Below are 24909 nucleotides of genomic sequence, written 5' to 3'. Positions count from 1 at the left end.
GTTAATCCAACAGATGACTGTGGAGGATATGCAATTCTCAGTGTACTGGATTCTCCCACTTTCCTCTTTCCAAGTATCTTCTCCAATTGAGATACCCTGTTTTCCAGCTCAATTCTCCTTTTTACCTCTTGATTATAAGCATCCACCACTATTTCATATTTATTGTGCATATCAATCATTTCCTTCTCTTCTCTTTCTGCAGTAGCCAAGGCAAATTTAGAATAATCCACATTCATGTGGGCTGCCTGTACATTTGAAGTATCAGCAACTCTCCTTACAATGATACTCCCTGTTAGTCCTGAATCATCAGGCTGTGATGAAGTAGTCCTGGATCCTCTTCTCAGGGACCACATAACAAGGGCAGTTTGATCATTGCTGAATGCTGTACCCAAGAATTCCTCTTTATTTGGATCCTGGAGTCCTAAATTATTTGATACAGAATTAAAAATTAATGCATCAGCAATATCCCAATTGGGCAATAATAAAACATTTGCATTTTTTACCATCTGTCTACCCTCATCAGGGGTTATATTTTGGAACTCTTGCATCATTTGTTCCTTTATTTGATTTTGAATGGAGGCCTCATCAATTTCTGGATGTTCTGTTTTCATATTCTTGCACCTTTGCTCAAAAATGTGCATGTTTACCCTCCATGCAAACTGATGGAAAGCCCTAGATCTTACAAAACTGTTATCAGACAAAAAATGTTGACTGGCTTGTTCCAAAACAGGGTCCAATTCCCTTCCTCTGAAATCTGCTATAGTTAATTCAAAACTTGGCACAGGAGGTTCCTGGGGGTTCCCTTCATCAATTTCTGCTTGTGTAACAAAAATTTCTCCTTGTGACCCCATTTGTTCGAATTGCTCATTGGTGAGCTGCTCTTCCTCAATTCTCATTGGAGTTTGAGAAGGTGAGTAACCTTCATCAGGGGATTCTTCTTCCCTTATTATTTTTCTTCTTTTGGGAGAGGGTTCAGGGGGTCTTTCTTCCAGGACAGTACTGGTGGATTCAACTACCTGTTTTTCTTTGTGTACAATGGGCACCTGCTGCCGAACAATAGTATATCCTGTCTTCTTTCGTACCACCAGTGGACCCATTCCAATGTTGGGGGTGAAACCCAATTTTCTCATAACCTCTCTGGCTTTATCTGGAAAAGAATCAATAAAATGCTATTTCTTCTCATTCATTACTTCCATTATCTCAGAGAAAGTACTCATGAGCTTATTTATCTTATCTGCATTGGTTGCAACATTACTAAGAGGACTGTAATCTTTGTCAAAACAATTAATGAATTCCAAAACTTTTGAATAGACTCTCCATTTTTCTTTCTTTATTTCTTGCTCATGGAGAGAATATTCATTTCTTATTATATCTTCAGGAAAATAGAATTCATGCTGAATTGGACGAAGCTTGATTCTAAGTCTAAGAGCAGAGTTAAAGAAACCTTCTGTATCACAAAAACGAGCATGAGACACCGCCATCTTATATTGATCCAAAATTTTGTGGAGAAAGATCCACCCTTCTTTAGTTATCACAAACTGGTGGGCTATAGTGCAAGTAGGAAAAATTGATCCTGTCCCCCTTTTGTGCAAAAAGGCTTCCTCCACTCCTCCCAACTGCCACAAAAATTCAGCTATCCCTACCTTTAAAGGTACCTGATAGGGTAGTACATGGGGTGTTCCTTTGAATCCATAGACCCTAATGACAGTTGAGACTGAATATGGGATAATATCTCCCCAATTATGTGAAACTTTTAGATTATGGGGTTTGTCCATAGGCCTAACAAGATGCATTAGTGCCTTAGGAATTCTGGGATTATCACTCAATATGAGGCATCTTAGTTTGGAGGCAAAGTGCCTATCAAATCTAACAAAGCTAGCATTCTCTGCTTCCCAAGTCATGTCTGCACTCCATAATTGGACTGGCAGTGCCTCCCCCTCTTGTTCCCTATTTAAAACCATTTCTTTACCAAAATAAGTGGCCCCTTTAAAAAGAAACATATGCATCAATAGGGAGTACTGACCCCAAACCTTTTCCACCTTGCCCTTTGCAATCCCCACCAATCCCTGGTGAATCTCATTAGCCAAGTAAGATGCAAAATCAAAAATTATTTCCACACCAAAAGAGGAGATTTGGGTGATCATATACATGAAGCTCACCGGAATAAAATCTTCTTTGCCCTCTCCGAAGACTCTGCACAGGGTCCTATATATCTCTACTGCCCTGGCATTAAAGCATGATTTCTTGAATGGTTCTTTAGAAGACAATGTTATGGTTGGGAGGCCTCCAATCCGGCCTATGTGGGCTTTCAGTGCACCCTGTCTAACTACATCCCTTTTGGATATATATTCTTTTTCTAACTCTATCAAATTAATGGGCACATGATACATAGTGAGAGGTCCCAGACTGAAAACCTTCCTAATCTCCTCGGGACTGATGGTAACTAAAGCCTCACCATCCATTCTTCTCACTACCTTAGTGGCTTGGTCATAATTTTTCGCTATAGCTTCAAGCAGGTCAAAATCCATAAACACACTGGGGACAACAAGCTTTCCAAGATCAAAATTCCATATATTGGCATGAGGGGCATATAACTTCCTTTCCGCAAACCATTTTTTGAATAAACTCAAACCAATTTGAGAAGTTTGAGCATCCTGAACCCAATTACCCTTATCATACAGTCCATCAGCTATCCTTAGCCTAGGGTTCAGTGAGGTTAACCTCTTAACTTGCACCGTTTCTACAGTAGACTCAGGAAGTAACTCAAGCAAATCATCATGCACATTTCTATCCAAGTAGTTTATTGCACCTGAAAATCCCTTCTTCGGAGGCATCTTGGGCTATCTTTTTAGAACTTAAAAGCTCACGAAGATGATGGTAGTTTTACTTACTTGAATTTTGTCTTTGTTTTCCTCTGTATTCTTGCAAATTTTCCGCGAACAGACAACTTGACAATTTTTATCAAACCTTGGCACGCTTTTCTTTCAGTAATGGCTTCTGCACAAGAATGGCTCCAAATCTTTTCTCGCGTGAAATGAAACTGATGAAATCTCTCTGTATTATACTCTGTTTTTCCTCACGGACGAAGCTTTCTTGTCTAATTAATACAGAGAGTGGCACTACATTTTTCATTTAAAACTGTGTCGTCGATCTTCAAAGATCCTACGATCATGTGGTACAGAGAGAACAACTAGGAGTTATATTTGCCATGTCAGTTATTTTACCCAATGAGAACTTGCCACGTACAAAATTCTTTCTTTGATGGTGCTTATATTTGGACCCACTGACGACTGAGAACACGTGTCAGCATGTCGCTACTTCGTTATGCATAAAGAACGAGCACCTTGCCATGGCGAAGCAGCGACAATCGTTGATCAGATCCAGAAATGATCGAAAGATATGCTACAGGGCTTCTTAAGAAGGAAGGCGGCGGGCCCAACTCGCTATGTCGCTATAATTATCTCCCTGGCAACTCTTCATAGCGAGGAGACGACAGCCGTTGATCACTTACCAAATCAAAGGTGAAGAAGAAACACAAGATCTCCTGATTTATATTTGCTATGTCGCATGGCTTAACAAGCATGCAACTTGTCATAGCGAGGTGGCGAGCTCCGTTGATCCACTTCAAGCTGACGTTCAGGATTTTTTGTACATTCAGTCAGATAGGCATTAATGAGAATCGGATCACTGCATAGTTGGCACATGTCAAAATTTATCATAGTCATTTGTCATTCCACGTCACCAAAGATCTTGCCGATCTTTTACCATTTTACGGGGCCTCGCTAACTCACTAACGGTGAAGCACCTGAATTTTCCGATAGCGAGGTAGCGAGCTCCGACACTTAAAAGGATTCCGTGCCGGAAAATGCAAGGGTTACCCAGTAATCACTTCTGTCAATTAAAACTGATTCTGACAACGGTATTTATGACTGGTCATGCCACCTAGTGTAATTATGATACAAGCAAGATGCAATGTCATCATCTTCAGATTTTCACGTGGCCTCGCTACTTCGCTAACGGCGAAGTGCCTGATTTTTCCGATAGCGAGGTGGAGGAACGTTCGGAAAAACCATCATTCCGGCTCTGATGTCAGATATTCTAGTGGGTCCTTATCCTTTTTGGACGGTAACTTGCAAAGTGTACTTGCACCATAAATCATTTAATAAGCAAATCTCCGATCGCCGTATCTTCACTTTACGGTCCCGCCTCTTAAAATACTCAATACTCGTTACCTCGCCATACTTAACAAGCATGCAACTTGTCATAGCGAGGTAACGACAACGGTAGATCTAGTCGGATCTGACGGTTGGGACAAATAGGAAGAAAGGTAACTCGGGAGAAAGGAAAAGGAATATGATAGCATATTCGTCTCTTTTGAAAATTCAAAATTTCGCGCCCGACAATTTATGAATAGAGATGATATAGGGTTTACATGATTATTTTCTTATGGATGATTTATCCAAAACCCTATGCTTCACTTAGGAATAGAACATTTGACTTTTCTATGATTTAACTGAAAACTTCTACTACACAAAAAGTCAGACCAACAAGCCTAAATGACCATTTAATAAGATTGTAGAAGAACAGGCTAAATTTAGCAAGAACCAAAGATACTAAAAACTATCTAATAAATATTTCCATATATTATCAATACTATTATACAAGCACATTAGGGTTTGGAGAAAGAAACATATTATCCTAAAGAGAGTTGGACGGAGGTCGTAAGCCTGTTTCTTTGTTCTTCTATGTAAAGCCCTCTTGTTCCTAGGAGAAAGCCATATGGTCAACTCTAGGGTGGCCTACTTACATATCCTTCTTATAATTCTCCTCTTACACACCAGGCACTTTCTTTAAGATGGGTTTCAGACAGTTGGAAATATATTGTATTCCATCATATAGGCTTATGCATTACACACACACACAATTGTTTGCAAGGATAAGAGTGTTGAGAAAGACAGATCTGCAAATAGTATCAGTTTGGAGCTCTTAGTCTGGGTTGAACTTTATCCACTACTAATAAGATTTTCTGATGGAATTATGGATGTTTGATCTGAAGTCTGCCACTTCCTTAACTTGGTATGCTTGTTTATTCGATTATTGTTGAATGACTGATATTCATATGAAGGATTGATTGATTGGATGAATTCCTCTGATTTGATGGTTTGAGGTATGAGTGAGTTATGATTAACTGTTGATTAGATGATTGAAAATGGTGATATAATTGATGATTGTGTACTTGATTTGTGGAGGAATTAATGATTGATAAAAGAAGGATTTGTTTGGAAAAGGATTCATGAGTGAGGGTTGGTAAGCCATCCTCCAATGCTTGGAATGAAATCTCTTTTATTGGTGAAAGGGTTGCTAGTAACTTGTTACCTTTCATAAGAATTGAATCATCACTTTTCATTTGTTGCCTTTGAGATTTATATAGAATTCCCCAACTGTTTTCCCTTTTATGTGCTCAAATGAAACCTTCTACCCTTTATATCTGCCAGTGGGGCAGAGTCACACCTCTTTATCATGTCTACTCCTTGCAATTGTCACAACCTTTCACAAACACCACCCTTTTTGGAAGAGCCACAATCCTTTATAACTTTTACCTTTTGAAGGAGTCATTTCATTATCTTCTCCATTATTTCTTTCTTGATTCACATCTTCAGACTACTTCTCTTTATACTTCTCCTACAAGTGTGCATATACTTTCTTTTTCAACTCGCATCAGCATAGTTTTCTATCTCTGCATATACATCTCTTCTATCTCTACATATACATCTCTTTTATATCTGCATATATATTTCTTTTATATCTGCATATATTCCTCTTTTACATCTGCATATATTTTTCTATTATATGCATACACTCTTCGTACAATTCTGTTATAGTCTATGTTCCCCCAAGGTTTTGGAACATCAATTTTTTTTGACGGTTTTGGGGAGTGGGGGTGGGGGGGGGATGGGAAATGGGGACGGTTATATATATATATATTAAGATCGTTTACATATTGGGTGCTCCTTAAGAGCAACAATTACAACTTATTCAAGCTCCTTTCGAGCAATCACACTAGAAACAACAATTGGAAGACCAAGAGTCACAACTTAGAACCCACTTTTTACAAATGAGACGAATACAACCAATAGAAGACCAAGAGTTGCAATTTTGAATTTCACAAAGATGTCCCTCTTGGGATTTGAACCAAGGTGTCCACAATGAGAACTCAATGTTTCAACCAAGTTAAACCCCTTGGACTATATATATATATAGGGAAATTTTAAAATATTCACTGAAATTTGCAAATATACGTGTCGTTCATATGAATTTAAGCATAAAGCATGTCATTTAAACGTTATAGAACCTTAACATACACCATTTGAATGCCCTCTAGGAAATAATGACCGATTTCAGTACTCAATTTGTCAATATGAATATCAATATGTGAACAAAAATATTTAAATATAAGTTTAGCATGAACAGTATCCTAAAAATTTAAATATGCCCAAAGGCTAGAGGGCTGCCATAAAGTTTCATCACGATGTTCAAGTTTTTTGTTTACTTTTTTGTTTGTTTTTTTTTTGCAAAAATCGGGGACGGCCGACCGTCCCGGTTACAGTTGGGGAACGTCTAGACATCCCCTTTCCATATCGGGGACAACTTGCCGTATCCTTTTATCCTCCTAGATGTCCCCAAGTACCGTGGACGTCTCCTGCAATTTTTGCCAATCTGGGGATAGTAGGGGGATGTCCCATACTCGTCCCCCCATCCCGAGGATGTCCCTATCTTGGAAACCTTGGCTTTTTGGCCGGGGGGTACGTAGGTTATAGTCTTTTTTGTTAAAGATATAGCATTACTTAGATTATGGATTGTTTGATTGACATATACATATACATATATAATAATTATATATGATTGTATTAAAATAAATATAATGCGATTCCAAACTGATCGCACATATCCTCACACACAAATATGTATTTATCATAATCCCCGATTAATGTTTGCAGATGAAATGCCATCTTATACTAGTTGTGGCTTGTTTGTTTATGATTGGGTGTCATAACCCGTGAAGGGTCATGATCCCACCCCACGTGGCTTATGCCACGTAAGGGTCATGACTACATGGGGTATGCTTTTCACATGTATATTAATAAAGCCCCCGATCGAAGTTTGGAAACATATCAATCACAAATACATATTACTACCAGAACTTCGATCATATTCTTCCAATATTTTGAGATACTTGCGTGGAACCATTGGATTTGGTCTAAAGTATGACAATGTTGAAATACATCTTCAAGGGTATTCAGATTCAGACTGGGCCGACAGTTCTGTTGATTGTAAAAGCATTACAGGATCTTGTTTCAGCCTAGGATCCACAATGATATCTTGGTTCAGCAGGAAGCAATCTACAGTTGCATAGAGTTCTACTGAAGCAAAATACATCACAGCCTCTATGGGAGCTGGAGACGTAGTTTGGTTAAGGAAGTTACTGGTTGGACCATTTGGAAAATCCTTGAACCCTACAGTCATATACTGCGGCAATCAAAGTTGCCTAAAACTATCAGTAAATATAGTCTTTCACAACAGATCAAAGCACATTGAGATTCCCTATCATTACATTAGGGACATGGTGGATAGAAATGTCATAAAGTTGGTATACATTAGCACTGATGAGCAAACTGCTGAACTTTTTACTAAACCTCGCTCAAAACTAAAATTGGAGCACTTTAGAGGTAAACTTGGTATGTTCAAAATGTAATTGTAACTCCCGAGTTTAAGTCTTAGTTATGTTTAAATTTAATATTCAGTTATATTGTTTAAATATTAAATGAGTTACTATTTTTGCATGTGAGTAAAATATCATGAAAGATGACGATCTTTCATTGATATATTTTTTTGAAGTCACTATTGTAAGGTGACAATCTTAACAATGGCTTGACCTATTATCATGATGGACTACATCAAGTTGCTGTCCCGGAGATCATGACAACCTAGTTACTATTCATGATGGACTACATTAAGTTGCTGTCCCGGAGATCATGATAGCCTATTGTTAATCTGATGGACTACATTCAGTTGCTGTCTTGGAGATCAGATGACACATATCCTTCTAGGATATAACATATTCTTTTGGTAGGCATCATGAACTTGATGCTAGTGCACATCCCGCAAGAATATAAGATTGATCAATATCATATGGATGATATTACTAGTTGCAAACTCAATACAAATTCAGATTATCATTATGAAATGGTTGTGTTGTTTAATTCCTCCCTTGCTAAGAGGGAGTGTTAAAGATATAGCATCAGTTAGATTATGAATTGTCTGATTGACACACACACACACGCACACACGCACATATCTGTTTATGTGAAAATAAACATAATGTGATTTCAAACTGATCACACATATCCTAACACACAAATCTGTATTTATCATAATCCCCGATTAGTGTTTGCAACTGAAGCAACATCTTATATTAGCCGTGGCCTGTTTGTTTATGATTGGGGCTCATAACCTGTGTAGGGCCATGACCCTAGATGGCATAAGCCACGTAAGGGTCATGCCCCTACACGGGGTATGACTTTTCACATGTATTATAATAAAGCCTCCGATCGAAGTCTAGAAACATATCAATCACAAATACAAATTACTACCAGCACTTCAATCATATTCTTCCAATATACCTGCAGTCATAACTGAAGTAAATATCAGTACTATTGTCTCTGTGATATAAGTATAAAGGTTTTGCATTCTTCAATACACAGTGAAATATATATAAATAGCAGTGAGCATAATACAGTTGGAGAAATCTATAAACAGTAAAGAATCAAGTCAAGTAATTTAAAGTATATAAATTCACATCAGAATTATCATCAAGCAAGTTAGATCAAAAGAATTAAAATTTATTAAAACTCTATCTCTGATCTGAATTCCTTAACCCTTTTTATAATTATGCCTTAGAATTTTCTTTGACGATCTTCCTTTTATCCTCTCATTCGCGGATCTGCAAATGCAAGTCTGATATAAACTCTTGCTCCACTCAAATGCACTTAACTTCTTTTTATATTTTCCCAAGTGTGGTGTCTCTTCCACTTTCTTTAGTCGCTCCTTAATTTATCTAATTTCTGTTCTTTATTTCTAACTCAAGTTCATTTCTGATTTTTTGTCCAATTCCAACCTGATTATTCCATATTTCGTTTTCCAATTTCCCTTGCTCTATTCATTCCTTCTTTCATACGGACTCTTCTCCCTTTTATATTTTCTTTTGAGGGAATCACAACTCTTCATTGCATGCCTCTTGACTTTTCATTAAGCTTAATTATCTTGTAATTATATATATGCTATCCTATTATTAATGATTTTTTTTTTTTTTTGTATTTTAATTATTAATTATTATCTATTATTAAATTCTATTTCAGAAAGAGGACACTGCGCACTTGTACATACAATGAGACCTGTTTGAAGAGGTTGTACTCAGGCTGTCCTGAACTGCTAGTAACTACATAGTATATGAGAATTTCAGTTGAGATTCGGAAATGAAATTGTACTCTATCAACAATAGGTTGAGTTTGAGCATTTACAACTTGGCTCAAAGAAGCATCACCTACTAATATTTAAGCAATTTTGACTGTTTCTCTCATGGTGTATGCGCACGCACACACACACACTCCCTAGAATTAGCATGGAAAAGAATGACAATTTCTGTGTAATTGAAGCACACACACAAGTAAACACTTGCAAACACACTCGTGTGTGTGTGCCCACAGAGAAACACCTTGAACCCAACATGAAAAAGTATTATAATGTCTTTAATTGAATTTCTGCTTCACTTAGGCTGCAGTATCTCACTCTTATAAGTTACTCTTGAATTTTAGCAAAGGAGAATGAATGTATAATAAAGTCTATAACTGGAATTTAAAATATATTTCAGGTGGATGAAGACCTTAAGCTGGGTGTTGTTGGCGCTCAACCTATTCCTCCCGCTGAAGCTGGTAAAGATGAGGTGATTAAAGCAGTGGAGGCTAATGTATCTTCAATGATAAGTGCTGATCGAAAAATTACTGCTCTGAAACAGCTCCAGGTTATCTTTTTGTACTTTTCCTGCAATTATCTGCTCGACTCTGAGTCTGTTGTAGGAATTTTATATTCTTGGTTGAATGACAAACTCATAATATTTGTGGATGTTGACAATGAACATTGATTGAAGGGTCACATATGGAGAACTGGATATGCAAGACATGAATTACAAGGGGAATTGTTTGAGGATGTGCCAACAGCACTTTCAAAATGGCATGCTGCAGGCATCAAGGTCATCTCTTTTCTTTGTAATCAATTTTCTTTTTTTGAACTTTTCTTTTTGGAAAATTCCATGTATTTTCTTACCTTGAATCTGTACTCTCAATGTAAGATAACAATCAAATCTGAGTCTGTCTTCAATATTATAGTTCTTTTTATTCTTGTCTCTAAATGTTAATTTTGTGTCTCTTTTTATTCTTGTCTCTAAATGTTAATTTTGTGTCTCTTGAGAAGTATCTAAACTAATGTTAAACTAAAAGTGGCAGAATGCAAATCTTAATTTTAAGAAGCCAATGACATCAACCGGGAATATAAAATTAAATAGTGAGAGGGATGTGTGCAGGAAATTTGATTTGATTTTTCAGAGTATGTTCACTCTGACAGTTAGGGTCTTCCTTACACCATCTTGTAATGCCTTTTGTTAAGCTCAACTGATTTGTCTACGACTCTACTGGCACATGGTTTTTAATGCTTTTGATTCTCAGACGTCTACTAGCAAGTACATAATGTCATGCTTATTAAAAAACTTTATCTCTGTTACAAATGTGATGAAATGATTATTTTTTAGTCATATAGATAGAGGATCTCTAAATGGGGCCCTTCCTAGTTACATGAGGTGAAATGATTATTTTTTAATCATATAGATAGAGGATCTCTAAATGGGGCCCTTCCTAGTTACATGACACCATCCAACTTTTACAAAAGCAATACTAAAGCAAGATTTGCATTAACAAACCTCACCAGGATTTAGCTGCAGCAACTTTTGGTACGAAGTAAACATACCATTTGACATACCTATAAGCAGAACCTAAGCGCTTCATAAATTTGTCAACAGTCAGTTTTACTATCTCCAAACCACGTACCACCTCCCATATGACCATATTTGCAGTGCTTATTGCCCTGTTGTAAACACTTAAGATCAACAGTGGTATCACCTCCACTTTTGCCTGAAATGGATTCTTTACCATCTTCAATTGTCTATGGAATTTCAGACAATGCTATATGAAATCCATCTGTAGAAACCATCTTGCAGACCCTAATCCAGATATGGCATAGAAAAACCACAAATTATTTCCACAACACCTTTCTGCACTGACACTACCGTATTCCACATTACGATATTCATATATACTGCATTAACGTGAAGCCTTCTAGAACATTCACATGATTTCACATTTCCATATCCGCCCTCATCCTTTTTAAACAATAATTTACTTCATGCCCATCCTTACTTGAATTTTTCCTTATGCATCTTTAATACTTGCCTACCCCAATTTGGTGCATCTTCCATATTCAACCCATCTGGACCCAAGCATTCACTAAAATTTACTCACAAAACTCTTGTATTCTGAGCATCTCTTGCAAATTTTCTCTGAAATCTGCCAATATTGTGACATATAACCAGAGAAGAACACTATCTGCCAAATCCTTCAGCTTCGTAATAGCTTTCACCCCTCTCGTATTTTCTGAATGTTGCAATTAAAAATATTTTTCAGTTTCTCATCTGATTTGAGATCTCATAGTTTTGAACCACTTGCCATTGTGACACAAATACCAGTACCAAAACACCAAATGCCCTAACCCCTAGCTTTTCCCATTGGCACCTTCCAATAGAACCTAACAAACAACTGTCAATATATGAGATGAATAACTCATATTGAAAGATTAAAATACACTCGCAAACATAATTGCATAGCATGTGAAGAGTATACTACATACGATGCTGCCACCACTCATCTCTACTTACTCTCCACAAAACAAGTCGGGTTAATTGTAATGCTAATTATTTCTCTTCCTTTATTAGAATATCACTAAGGGATTGCCAATCGTACTCTGTACTTTCTAAGAGAGAAAAGGATTGAGTGGCACTAAAATTGGCTACTAAGTCAGCTGCACATTTTGCTCTTGATAGCAATCAGGAAATTTTCATGATATTTAATTTCTCTTTCTATAAAAAAAAATCACTGAGTATTGATCTAAGCTACTAGTTTGGACAGGAACCATTGTTGCCTGTATTTAGTAGTTATTACTATCTGCAAATCTCCTTTTTTAATATCTTTTTTTCATAGAGACTTGCATCCCTAACAGAAGAGCTGTCAATTCTGCAATTATTAGTTTTACAGTTTACTACCTAGATATTGAGAACCATCCGATACAAAAATTCTCATTTGTTTCTTTTAACATAAAACTTGACCCAGCTTTAACTCAGACAGCCTTTTTCAGCACCATCAAAGCTGAGTTTTACTCATATATAAGGTCTTACCCACTTAAGAATCTTACAAAATTTCTTTGCTTCTCCCAACCATTTAATGGGAATGGTGTGAACTAATTATTATAGACATTGACATCATGTCAACTGCAGCAAAAGGTGAGTGGGCGGAGCTTTGTGGAGATGGGGCATGCCACATAGTTTATATTGAACATGAATGACTCATTTTATGTTTATTCATGGACCTGATTTTTTGTGCTTTGGTTCTTTGATCTGCAGGTCTATATTTATTCTAGTGGAAGTAGAGAGGCTCAAAGACTAATTTTTGGAAATACCAAGTATGGAGACTTGAGGAAGTATCTATGTGGTTTTTTTGACACAACCACTGGGTATGGAACCATACTCATCATCTTGATTCAAATATGTTAAGAGACATGAATATATGTCAAAAAAGATTCTTTTGCAATAAACATTTTAGTGGAGATGAGCTTCTCAATATCATGTTTTAACTATTTAAGACTGCATTGCTTTGTTTAATCTCGTGTAGGAACAAAAGAGAATCACACAGCTACTCAGAGATATGTCAATCAGTTGGTGTGGATGATCCATCCCAAGTTCTATTTGCTACAGATGTGTTGCAAGAAGCCATTGCAGCACAAAATGCTGGTATGTGTAGATGTTATGGCTAATCCTATGCTGTTATTCATGGGTGTTTTTTGTTGTTTCTTTGTGATTGCAGCTATAAAATGGAAGGAAATAATTTATTTTACACAGTTTACACCTGAAAATAGAACTCTATATGAATCTCTGTTTTCTTGTCTCTTCTATTTGGATGCAACTTAAGAGTGCTGGAATTCCTGTTGTCAATTGATTTTTCTGTTTATTTAACATATGACAGCAAGAAAGCCAGAAACTCAAGACTGTAGATTTTAAATCAGTTTTTTTGCAGTTATTGATTTTTTTTGTAAGGTCATTAATATCTGCCTAATCAGTTAATAAGAATTTGTTGAGCTATGGTGCATCACTGTTTTTACCTTTGTTTTAGAAACAAACAGCTTCTTGTATGTAAATTCTACAGTAGAAATATCTTAGACTGTGCCTGTTCGAATGCGCATGTTTAAATAAAATTTGAAGGGTAGCAGATTGATATTTGGATGTTAGACAACGTTTTTAAATGAATCTAAGGGGAATTTTGGCCTTGGTTCCTTTTTCCATTAGACTAGCGATTCTCTTCAAACATGCTTTTGAAAATAGTCTTCTCTGAGCCAATTAAACTACAAAAGTGCACCAATCGGAGATGCGCTCTAGAATGAGCACTCTATGTGCTGGTAGCTTTTGATGTATATAATGCCATTGGTCAGGAGTTCGAAAAGAAAAAACAATTTGTTGGAGGAAAATAAAACCATTAAACAATAATGAAACAATTTCAACAGTTTGTATCGTGTAGTGCTTTGGATATTTGACCCACATCCTCATAAGCACATACGAAGGTAACTCATTCCCAACTCAAGCAAAGGGACCTCACCACTTTACAACTTAAGTCTCCATGCTTATATCTGATTGGGATCTGTTACTATAGGTAAAGGTCAGTTTGAGGAGAAGAAAAAAAGACAAGTATTTTCGATAGAAATCTAAATATTAGGTCAAAGATGGGATGGTCTTCAAATAGTTTCCAACATTGCTGTACATATAAGAAATCCTAACTAAATTTTACATTTCTTGTCTTTTGGATTTTATAAATATCGAACTCTTGTGCATTTGTACTTATGGTGTGCGGGCTTCCCATGTATATTTAAGTTACTATTAGTGTGTAGACATTTAAAAAGTGTTTTAGAAGTTGGAGGGTTGGTTTTTCTATAGAAACACAAGAAGCTGTCTTAAAGTGCATGTTACACATGTTTTGAGCAGGTAGAGGATCTCAGAGACCTGCTCTTTAAGATAGTGTAGGTTGTTAGCCGACTGGATGGGTCCGGCGGTGTTTCTGTAGCCGACGGAATGATGTCCGGCGGTGTTTCTGTATTCTGTAGCCGACGTCGATAAATAGTTTGTAGCAGATAGAATATTTGTGGCCGACGGACTCTTTCGGGAAGGTTCGGCGGTAGTATTTATATCCCGTCTGGGATCATTGTAAATCATCATTGATCTGCTATTGCGAATATTATGAAGCCTAATGTATGTTCTGGCATATGTGAATATTATTCTGCTATTATTATCTATATGCGTTGATTTCTTTACCTGTACGGTAAACATTTGGCGCCGTTGCCTTATGAATGTGGAAGGTGGGAGGAATGAAGATTAATGCCAAATCAGCTTAACAAGGATCGAAATAAGGCAAAGGGAAAAGATGGAATCCGTACTGCGCAAGAGAATTTAATTCTGGCACAGCAAGCCGAACGTCGACGGAGATTTCAGAAGATTGCTGACGGACATCGGAGCGCGGAAGAATTGTTGGAGGAGACTCGGCAGCGGGTGGAATTGGTGGAAGAAGCACGGGAGGAGTTCTTGAACTTGTGTTCGCCAGGGGAGGAAAACTCTGACGGAAGAGCATCAACTTGCACAGCTCGTAGTGTCGACGGAGCACGAGCGTGGAGTGATCTCTTCGTCCAGGATAGACTTCCGTGAGAAACAATTTCAAAGGATCCTTCTTCTTCACCAATGTTTGCAGCTGTCGACACCTCCGGTGCGGGAGTGCAGACCGCCGGTGTGGGAGTGCCGACCGCCAGTGTGGGAGTTTAGATTGCCGGTGTGGGAGTTCAGATTGTCGGTGTGGGAGTGCCGATCGCCAGGGTGGGAGTGCCGATTGCCGGTGTAGGAGTGCAGACCTCTGGTGTGATAGTGCAGACCTCCCGTGTTGTGATGGCAGGACCAAAAGAGAAACTGCCAAAGTTCAATGGCGATGGTACGGTCGATCCCATTCCGACATTGTAAGACATGTGAAACGATATGGAGGGCAAATGGCATAACTGATGAAGACGATTGGATGAGACAATTTTTGGCAACCCTACGGGGTGTGGCAATTGATTGGTTTTCGGATACAGATCCACAAAAGCTAAATAGCTGGGATAACATTAAAAAGGAGTTCCTGGCGGAGTTTAAACTCTTGCGGGATGATAATGAAATCGTAGTAGAAATTTTCAATACCAAACAGGGGAAGCACGAAACTGTCCGTGTCTATGCCAGGAGATTAAAAGACTTAATAAACAAAATGGAAAGCAAGCCAGCGGACGGATTGCAGAAAAGATGGTTCGTGGACGGTCTACGATCGGAATTGCGGAGGAAAATGAAAATTGTGCCACCATCGTCGTATGTGGACGTGTATAACAGAGCACTGGATCTTGAAAGTGAACAGAAGACAAAGAAGAAGAAAACTAGCTCATCTGATTTTGATGACGACGAGCCTGCCGGAGATGATAGCAGCGACGACGAAGGTAGTAGCAAGAAAGTTCGGGCCCTATAGAAGGATATGATTCGTATGATGGAGTTTAAAAATATGCAGGAGCCAAAAGGAAGTGAACTGTGGTGCACAGAATGTAAGACCGACGGCCATACTAAAGGATCGTGTCCAGAAAACCAATTTTGTGACATTTGTCAGATCATGGGCCATTCAACAAAAGACTGCCCCTTTAACATGAAGACAAGAGGATCTCCGTAGGTGCTTCTCACATAGGAGGCTTCCCCGTCGGGTAGTAGCGGAAACACGAATACTGCCGGTGCTACATCTGGAGGATACAGGAATAATAGCAGAGGGCAAAATAACAATGCAAACAATAACAATAATAATGGGAGCCGAAGTCGAACTCAATATGATGCAAACGGATGGCCGATTGTTCAGTGCCGAGCATGTAATTTGTGGGGTCATTTTGCGCGGGATTGTACAGCGGCAAACACACCCAAATTATTATGCAGATGGTGCGGACCCGACGTCACGAAGATTCCAAGTGTCCAAAGGCTGGAGTAAACTTGATCACTGTTGGCATGGATGTAGAGGAGGTTCTGGCAATTACATGGAGGCGAGCAGAGGAAAAGAGAAAAGTGGGGGAAGCGCAGGCGGACATTGCAAAGGCATCGTCGGCAGGGACATCTCAGTTGAAGGACATCACCGACACCTTGGCAAAGAACTTTATAGAACAAAACATTGTACGACAGATCTTACAAACTGAGATACCGGTCAAGATAAGTGACCTCCTCACAATGCCCTAGTTACGAACGGCCATTCTGAATCATACACCATTTCCGAAAGATTGGAGGACACAGGAAGGGATAGTAGGGAAGTGATGACAACAGACCCAATGCTGCTGGCACTCACATCCGGACGACATCTGGCGGTCGTTGAAATGGGGATTTTGGAAAATGTTTTGACAGACACAATTGTCGACGGAGGGTTCGGCGTGAATGTCTTGCCGGAGGATACTTGGAAGAAGTTGGGAAAGCCGACATTGTGGCCACCTGCATTTCAGTTGCTCACGGCAGAGCAGCACGGGATCAAACCGTTGGGAATCTTGAAAGCGCAGCCGGTAACAATTAGTACGCAACAATTTTTATTGGATTTTGTGGTTATTCCATTGAAAAGAAAAGGATATGATGCTATTCTGGGACAAGATTGGTTGGTACAAGCAAAAGTAAAACATGATTGGAAACGAAATACCCTATCAAGGGAGCGCGGAGGCAAAAGATTCACAATTGACCTGCATACACAAATGGTCGGTGAGGAGGCAGCATCGTCAGATTCAGAAAGTGACGGTGAAAGTGATGACAAAGCAAAGAGGAGAATGGAACCAGACGAAGAGGGAGTATTGAGACTTGATGGAGGATCGAATGACGACGACCTAGACTCGGTGAATGGCCTGTTCCACTGGTAGATAGAAGACTACGAACTGTTTCCGAGTTGCAATATGTTAACGGTCGACGAACGTGACAAAACACCGGAAAATGAATGTCCGGAGGAATGCAGGGAAGCGGAAGGAAAAGCTGCCATGGCTGAAGATGAGGGGAAGAACATACAGTCTGAACACAGAAAAACAAAAGATCCCACTGTCCGGTACATGGTGAATGGACTGCGCGGAAAGAAAAGGTTACACCGCAGCATAAAATTAGTGGAAGGGCACGGATAACAAGGAAATAATCCAGTTGCGCGATGACCACAGGCACATTGGGCGACGGAGGTGGCACAGAACAAACGTAAGCCATACGACGGTCAGAATGAAATCAAAGTGGAAAAGTTTAAGGGCAGATGGGTTGGACCATATCAGATTCGGAAGGTCAGCGACAATGGAGCAATCAAACTGGCGACCTTGGACGGACAGGAGATGGCTCAATCAGTTAACGGATCTAAGTTGAAACTATATCGTGTAGGAAAGTTCTCGCCGTCGTTGAATCCTCCATCGTCGTCATTACAGGACTCCCTGGCGGTAACGTCATTTGGAGGTACCTCTGTCATTTGATGTGTAAAAAAAAAAAAGAGAAAAATTTTGAAAAAAAAAAAAAAAAAATTGAAAAAAAAAAAGAGAAAAAAAAAAATTGGGGGCCTGCGGAGAGAAATGCCCGCGGACTGAAAAGTCTCATGGGCAACAGCTTGTCCGCGGGCAGGGAAAGACCTCGCAGGCAGCAGCCTGTCCGCGGGAGTGAAGCGGAAAGTCCGCAGGTTGTTAAAAGCCCCGCGGGCAGATGTCCGCAGGCATAAAACTTTAATAAAAAGTTCCGCCAAGGAAAGCCCGCGGGAATTCATTTCCTCCAACATTTATAATAGTCTCCGCCGGTAAAGGAAAGGTCCGCGGGCATAGACTTCTTTATTCCTCGTCTCAAACACGTTGTCATTCCATTCGTCCGCCTTGGAGTTGCATGTGGTCCTTTGTTCCATACTGCCATTTGCTACCAGGAGAAAGAACCGCAGGAGTCCGCACAAAAGGATTGCACAGGATTTTGAGACAGATCGGTTGGGATGAGGAGGCACTGAAAACATCTCAACAAAGCATCGGAGGCATCGGAACGCATGAAGCTAAATGCAAGCCTCAGACTCCATTCCCTCCTCCAGCCAGACTTCCGCGGGGAAACAGAGACATAAAGAAGAGTGCTTGTTCTGCCAGAAGGAGAAGCTCAGGGTTTTGTGAAGAGTGGGAAAAATATGGCATATTTAGTTTGGGCGTTTTTGAGTTTAGCGGCAGCACAGTAAAATTGCAAGAGCCAAGATGGAATTTGTGTAGGGAAGAAGAAGAATTTCTGTGAGCAGAGGGATTTGTGGTGGATTGTAGAGGAAGCAGTAACAAAAAAAAAAAAAAAACGACGACAGATTCAAGTTGTTCAGAATGAGTTGCAGATGGTGCCAAAGGGAAGGGGACGCATTAGTGGTTGCCAGAAAGAGTGTAGATTCGGCAGAAAATGACAAAAATGGTGTGTTCCGTGCATTTCTGTGTGGGATGCGAAGTGCTAATTTGGTCTTGGCGGCGAGGGGCGCTGCCCCTCGACCCCGCCCTGTACGCCCCAGGACCCCACGGGGGCGCTGCCCCCTGGACCCCCAGTCGTGGCGGACATCAGTCGTGGGAATCTGACTAGTAGAGAAGAGTTGAAGTTGCTGCAGGCATGGACTTTCTGCGTTGCCCCCTGGACCCCCAGTCGTTGCGGATATCAGTCGTGGGAGTCTGACCGGTTGAGAAGAGTTGAAATTGCTGTAGGCATGGACTTTCTGTGTACCAGAGGCAGTGGGAGCAGGTGTTGGCTGTGAGGCTGTCTTGGTGGATGCGTAGAGAGCTCGAGAGGAGCTAATCATCCAGTTGGAGGCAGTGCAGTGACACTTGGCTTAGGGTACCGAGGAATTGAAAAAAAAGAAAGCAGGACGGGTGGCTATCAAGGTCAGCTTGAGGAGACAGTGTTGTGTTAGCAGAGGCTACAGGCATGGGACGAAGGTGACAGTGATGTGTCAGAAGCAAATTTCTCTTATTGTAGTCACTCTGTTAATGTATTTTGTTTGTTAATTTGTCTCAAATATTTTGTCAGTCGTCAGGAGACGACTTTTCTTTTTGGGGGGGATGGTGTTAGTCGACTGGATGGGTCCGGCAGTGTTTTTGTAGCTGACGGAATGATGTCCGGTAGTGTTTCTGTATTCTGTAGCCGACGGGGTGATGTTCGGCGGTGTTTTTGTATTCTGTAGCCGATGGGGTGATGTCCGGCGGTGTTTCTGTATTCTGTAGCTGACGCGTCGGTAAATAGTTTGTAGCAGATAGAATATTTGTGGCCGACAGACTCCTTCGGGAAGGTTCAGCAGTAGTATTTATATCCCGTTTGGGATCATTGTAAATCATCATTCATCTGCTATTGCGAATATTATGAAGCCTAATGTATGTTCTGGCATATGCGAATATTATTCTGCTATTATTGTCTGTATGCATTGATTTCTTTACTTGTATGGTAAACATAGGTTACTCAATAAAGGCTAATAGGAAAAGAGGAGTAATGTGCATTGTGTACTACTCAAGCAATGGCCATAAACCAGACTATGTACCCTGCTCGTTCAGAGCATTAATTGTTTGGCTAATGTTCCAAATTACATTCGGTCATGGAAACACATATCTTAACAACAGTAGCATAGGCAAAAACAATAGATAAAACAATTACCCTAGGAAAATCATGTCGTTTTTTTTGCTATGAAGTCTTGTTCGACTCTGCAAGACCTTGGTCCTGATCTGCTTCAAACTAGGTCTAGGTTTGACCAGAATTTGCCTATGGGTGCAATCAGGTTCGTTCCCAAGGTGGCTGGTTCAATCCTGTTGGACCTAGTTTGGACCCAGACTGAACTTGGCTGGACCACGGGTGGACCTGGTGGAAAAGTGACAGCCAACTTCATTTTTTTTCGTAAATTTAAATAAAATGTGACATCCAAAACCTTATAAAGTGCTTTTATATTGACTTATATTGGATTTTGTGTCTCATTTGGTGTGCAAATAGATCGTTTTCTCTTGAGATGGAGCAAATAGGTGGTTAAGAAAAAAATTGGTTGAGCAAGAGGGAGTTGGAAGATTGATTTGTTAAGTTTGATCAAGTATTTGTCTCATACTTATTTTGCAAGCTTCTATTGGGTGAAAGAGGTATTTTTCTTTGTTTAATGTTTTCAAATTCTCTCATTTCTCTTTAATTGTCCATAAGATCTACTTTTTTTTCATTCTCTTGTTTTTATTTTGAATGCATATAAAATATCTTGTCTTAAGAACTACAATGACATCTATATCTTCCTCCACTGCCAATAATGAACAACAAATAATAGATCCAAATTGTGAATCTCCATTGTGGCAGCATGTTGATATTATAAGACCCCTTCCAAGAGGTGCTGCATTTTGTAGGAAATGTTAGGGTCATGATGTAGAAAGGAATATTTCATAACGGGGTGGCAGGCTATTTGTTTGGATTCTTTGTAAGAGGAGTCAAGAAATTCCTTGGGAAAAATGGAGTGCCTATACCAAATGAAATGGTATTAAAATGTAACACAAAGCATGAAGAAGACAAAATAGAGAAGCACGTAGAAAAAATTTGCCGACCAAGAAAAAATAAAGGGAATGTATCCCTCAACTTCAAATATTGTGATAGAAGACCCTCTTTCATACTACCGCAGCTAAGCTTGCACCCATTCCACTAAAAAGAATGGTACCTTTGGAAACTTCATTTCAAAATGAGAGTTAGGACCACCACCTTTCGTACTACTGCAATTGAGCTTGAAACTGAAACTAAAACTGAAGCACCCATTCCATGCAAAAGGAAGGTACCTTTGGAAACTTTATTTCAAAATGAGAGTCGAGACATTGTCGATCAAGATAAAGAAAAATGCATAAATGCAAATGAGTGGCCTTTTAGTGTTGTTCATTGCCCAAACCAGAAGATGTTGAAAAGTGTCAATGATACTTTAATAGGGTATAAGGGTCCTGATTATGCGAAGTTATGCAACAACTTGTTGGAAAGAGAGGTCAAGGGGGTTGAGGATGCTTAAGAGATTCATGGATTTGATAGGGCTATTGATTATTTTAGATTGGTGGAAAGATGCTAGAAATCGTCTCTTGATCAATGCAATAATGGTGTCTTCTAAAGGGGCAATGTTTTTGAGATCCATGGATTGTGAGGGGCAAGCCAAAGATGGGTAATTTACTGCTAATTTTCCCATGTCTTCCATTGAGACTACGGGACCTAGTAATGTTGTGCAAGTCACAACGAACAATGCAAAGGAATTGTAGAATTGCTGGTTTGCTTTTTTGAGGAGTCATATTTATTACAATAATAGATAAGACGTCTATTATTAGTTAATGGTTATCTTGTAAATATCTTTAGCTTTAGTTTGCTTTCGTTTTTTGCTTTCTCTGGAATAGAATGTTTCTATTCTTTACGATCGTTTCTAAGGAAACATCGTCTCTTCCTTTTGTATAAATTGACCTTTCGGTCTCTGTTATTAATAAGCAAGTATTTACCAATTACCTTGTAATATGGTATCAGAGCTAAATACTTAAATTTTTTCGGAAAAATTTATAATTTCTTCTTGAAATTATTTGTTTAAATTTTTCCAAAATTATTTCAGCTAATTTCTCCAAAACCCACCTAGGGTTTTTCTGCTTGGAGAAATTCCCGAATTACGGGTCTGCAAATCGCGTGGAAATCGTGGCCATTTTTTGAAGACTCGCGTTTTTGGGGTGAAAATCTGCATGTTTTTGTATCAAATCTTCATGCTCTTAGCCGTCTTAGTCTGTCATCGTGCTCTGGGAAGCAGATTCGACCATTTTTCATCAAGAAATCTGAAGTTTTTTCAAGCTTTTTTCAACTAGGGCCGTTTTTTTTTCGAAACCCTAATTTTTGGGGTCGAAATTTTTTTTTGTTTGCAGATTCTTGGTGGGTTTTTCAAGAGCTCAACTGGGTTGTCGTTCGTTTTTTCTGGGTGCCTCGATTTTCGAGCCAACGGATTCAGAAAACGACAGTAGATTCCTTTTGGGTTTTTCGAGCTCTCTTTTGGGTCATTCTCTGATTCTTCTGGGTCTTCCGTATTTTTGCCTCGAAGAACATGCCTTCACAGATTTTCACAGTTTTTCATTGAAAAATGTGCCATGGCATCTCTGACAAATATTTTGCTCGAGCATAATTCCAAATTCAATGGTCGCAATTATGGAACCTGGAAGCAGCGCATCATCGCAATCTTCGAATATCGAAACACCGATCAACTTGTTCTGGGTGTTAAGCAGCGTCCGACTTCTCCAGGTCCTGATCAAGATACATGGGATCTGAACAATCGAGAGGCAGTAATGCTTCTCAAACTCTCCGTAGCTGATGACCAGCTTTCTCAGATTCCATCCGGCAAGACAGCGGCCGAAATCTGGACACATCTAAAAGGTCTTCATGAGACTTCCGACAAGAGCAGAGCCTTCTTTCTGAAAAACACTCTGTTTTCTATTGTCATGGATGAGCGCACCTCGCTCCAGGCACACCTGAATCGGATTCAGGAAATCCGTGATCAGTTACTTGCCATCGGTCGCAAGATGGAGGAAGAGGATATTGTGGTAATCACTCTTCGGAGTTTACCAAATTCCTATGAGCATTTTATCGAGACTCTCAACATCACATCTACTGGTGTTGATCTAAAGTTCACTGATCTCTGCACCCTGCTACTTCAGCAAGATCGGTGGAAACAACAGTTCGGTAGCAGCTCCAGTTCCACCTCCACTGAGCAAGCCTTTGCTGCGAAATCCTTTCAGAAGGATAAGGGCAAGTTTCAGCAACCATCTCAGCAGAAGTCTTCTGCTCCAGCATCCGATGGTACCAAAAAGAAGAACATTCAATGCAACTATTGCCACAAGTATGGTCACATGAAGGTTGCATGTCGAAAACGCTTAGCTGCCCAGTCTAAGCAATCAGGTTCGCAACCCAAAGCGAATAGTGCAGAGCACACTGAGCAGGTGGAATCTGCCTTTTATGCCTTCATGGCTAAAAGACCCGCAGATCATGTACAATCATCTGCCTGGTACATTGATTCAGGTGCCTCTCGACATTTCACTCACCGCAGAGACTGGTTTACTGACTACCAGCCTTATTCAGATTCTGTTATCTTTGGTGGTGGAGAAGAGTACACGGTTGTTGGTAAAGGCAACATTCAAATTCAGTCTGTTGGGAGGAAGCTCATATTCCTTGATGTGTACTACGTTCCAAGGATGGAACTAAATCTACTCTCGGTCAGTCAGTTGTTGCGACATTCTCCACACTTGGCAGTCACCTTCAGTTCACATCAGTGCACCATCACTAATCGGGCGACTAAGTCTACTATTGCAGTTGGTCTTGAGGATCATGGTCTTTTCAGACTTACTGATTCTGGTGATTCTCAGGACTTAGCTATGGCTGCTCGGCGATCTTCCATCAACTCACTTTGGCATCAGCGATATGGGCACTTAAATGTGCATTATCTCTCACAACTTGCTCGGGATGAGCTTGTTCTTGGTTTGTCAGAGATTCAAACCCAACACCTTGGAGTTTGTGACGCATGTCAGGCTGGGAAGCAACATCGCACACCTTTCCCCAGTGGCGATTCTTGGTGAGCTTCTCAAGTACTTCAGCTTGTTCATGCTGATATCTGCGGCCCTATGGTCACTCCTTCTGTTCTTGGGTACAAGTATTTTCTGTTGTTTGTAGATGATTTCAGTAGAAAAATGTGGGTGTATTTCCTTAAAAAGAAATCCGATGCATTTATTGTATTTCAGAAGTTTAAACCCTTAGTTGAAAAAGAGTCTGGGAAATCTATTATTACTCTTAGATCAGACAATGGGGGGGAATTTTGTTCTAATGTTTTCTCTAGCTTCTTGGATACACATGGCATCCAACGCTAGTTCACCACACCCCACACGCCACAACAGAACAGTGTAGTTGAACGTCGGAACAGGACAATCACCAAGATGGCTCGTTCCATGCTCGAACACAGACATGTTCCGAAGCGTTTTTGGGCAGAAGCAGTTAACACTGTAGTTTATCTGTTGAACCGGTCACCCACAGTGGTGGTCAAAGGTAAAACTCCGGAAGAGGCCTGGTCAGGTCGCAAGCCCAGAATCAGTCACCTGAAGGTTTTTGGCTCTCTTGCTTTTGTTTGGATCCCTGATGCTTCACGCACCAAGTTAGATGCCAAGAGTCAGAAAATGATGCTTGCTGGATATAGTAGTCTTCACAAAGCCTACCGCCTTATTGATGTTGAGACATCTCGTCTCATATACAGCCGCGATGTAGTCTTTGATGAGCAGCGAGGACCATTCATGCCTGTTTCTCCTATTCCTGATCCAGCAGTCCAGCCTATGCAGGTTCATGATTTGGGAGTTCGGCTTCCATTAGGTCCACCTGATGGGAGGGCTCCAGTAGCTCCTACAGCTCCAGTCCTGCCAGTGATACCTGTACAGCCACCTCCGGCT

General features: G+C 39.9%; 1 protein-coding gene across 1 annotated transcript in view; it reads left to right on the top strand.

The window, feature by feature from the left end:
* LOC149579405 (haloacid dehalogenase-like hydrolase family protein) overlaps positions 1 to 24909 on the top strand; it is a 114440-nt gene that overhangs the window by 60995 nt on the left and 28536 nt on the right. Inside the window, exons 8-11 of the mRNA XM_089832524.1 lie at positions 9929 to 10078; positions 10205 to 10306; positions 12782 to 12891; positions 13050 to 13168. Of these exons, the coding sequence (XP_089688650.1) occupies positions 9929 to 10078; positions 10205 to 10306; positions 12782 to 12891; positions 13050 to 13168 (481 nt within the window). The remainder of the gene's footprint in view (positions 1 to 9928; positions 10079 to 10204; positions 10307 to 12781; positions 12892 to 13049; positions 13169 to 24909) is intronic.

Source organism: Cupressus sempervirens, chromosome 1, assembly GCF_028749045.1.
Source record: "Cupressus sempervirens isolate cs-2001-9-10 chromosome 1, ASM2874904v1, whole genome shotgun sequence".
NCBI classification, from domain to species: Eukaryota; Viridiplantae; Streptophyta; class Pinopsida; order Cupressales; family Cupressaceae; genus Cupressus; species Cupressus sempervirens.
Note: the sequence above shows the minus strand (reverse complement) of the source record. Positions and strands in the feature narration are given on the sequence as shown.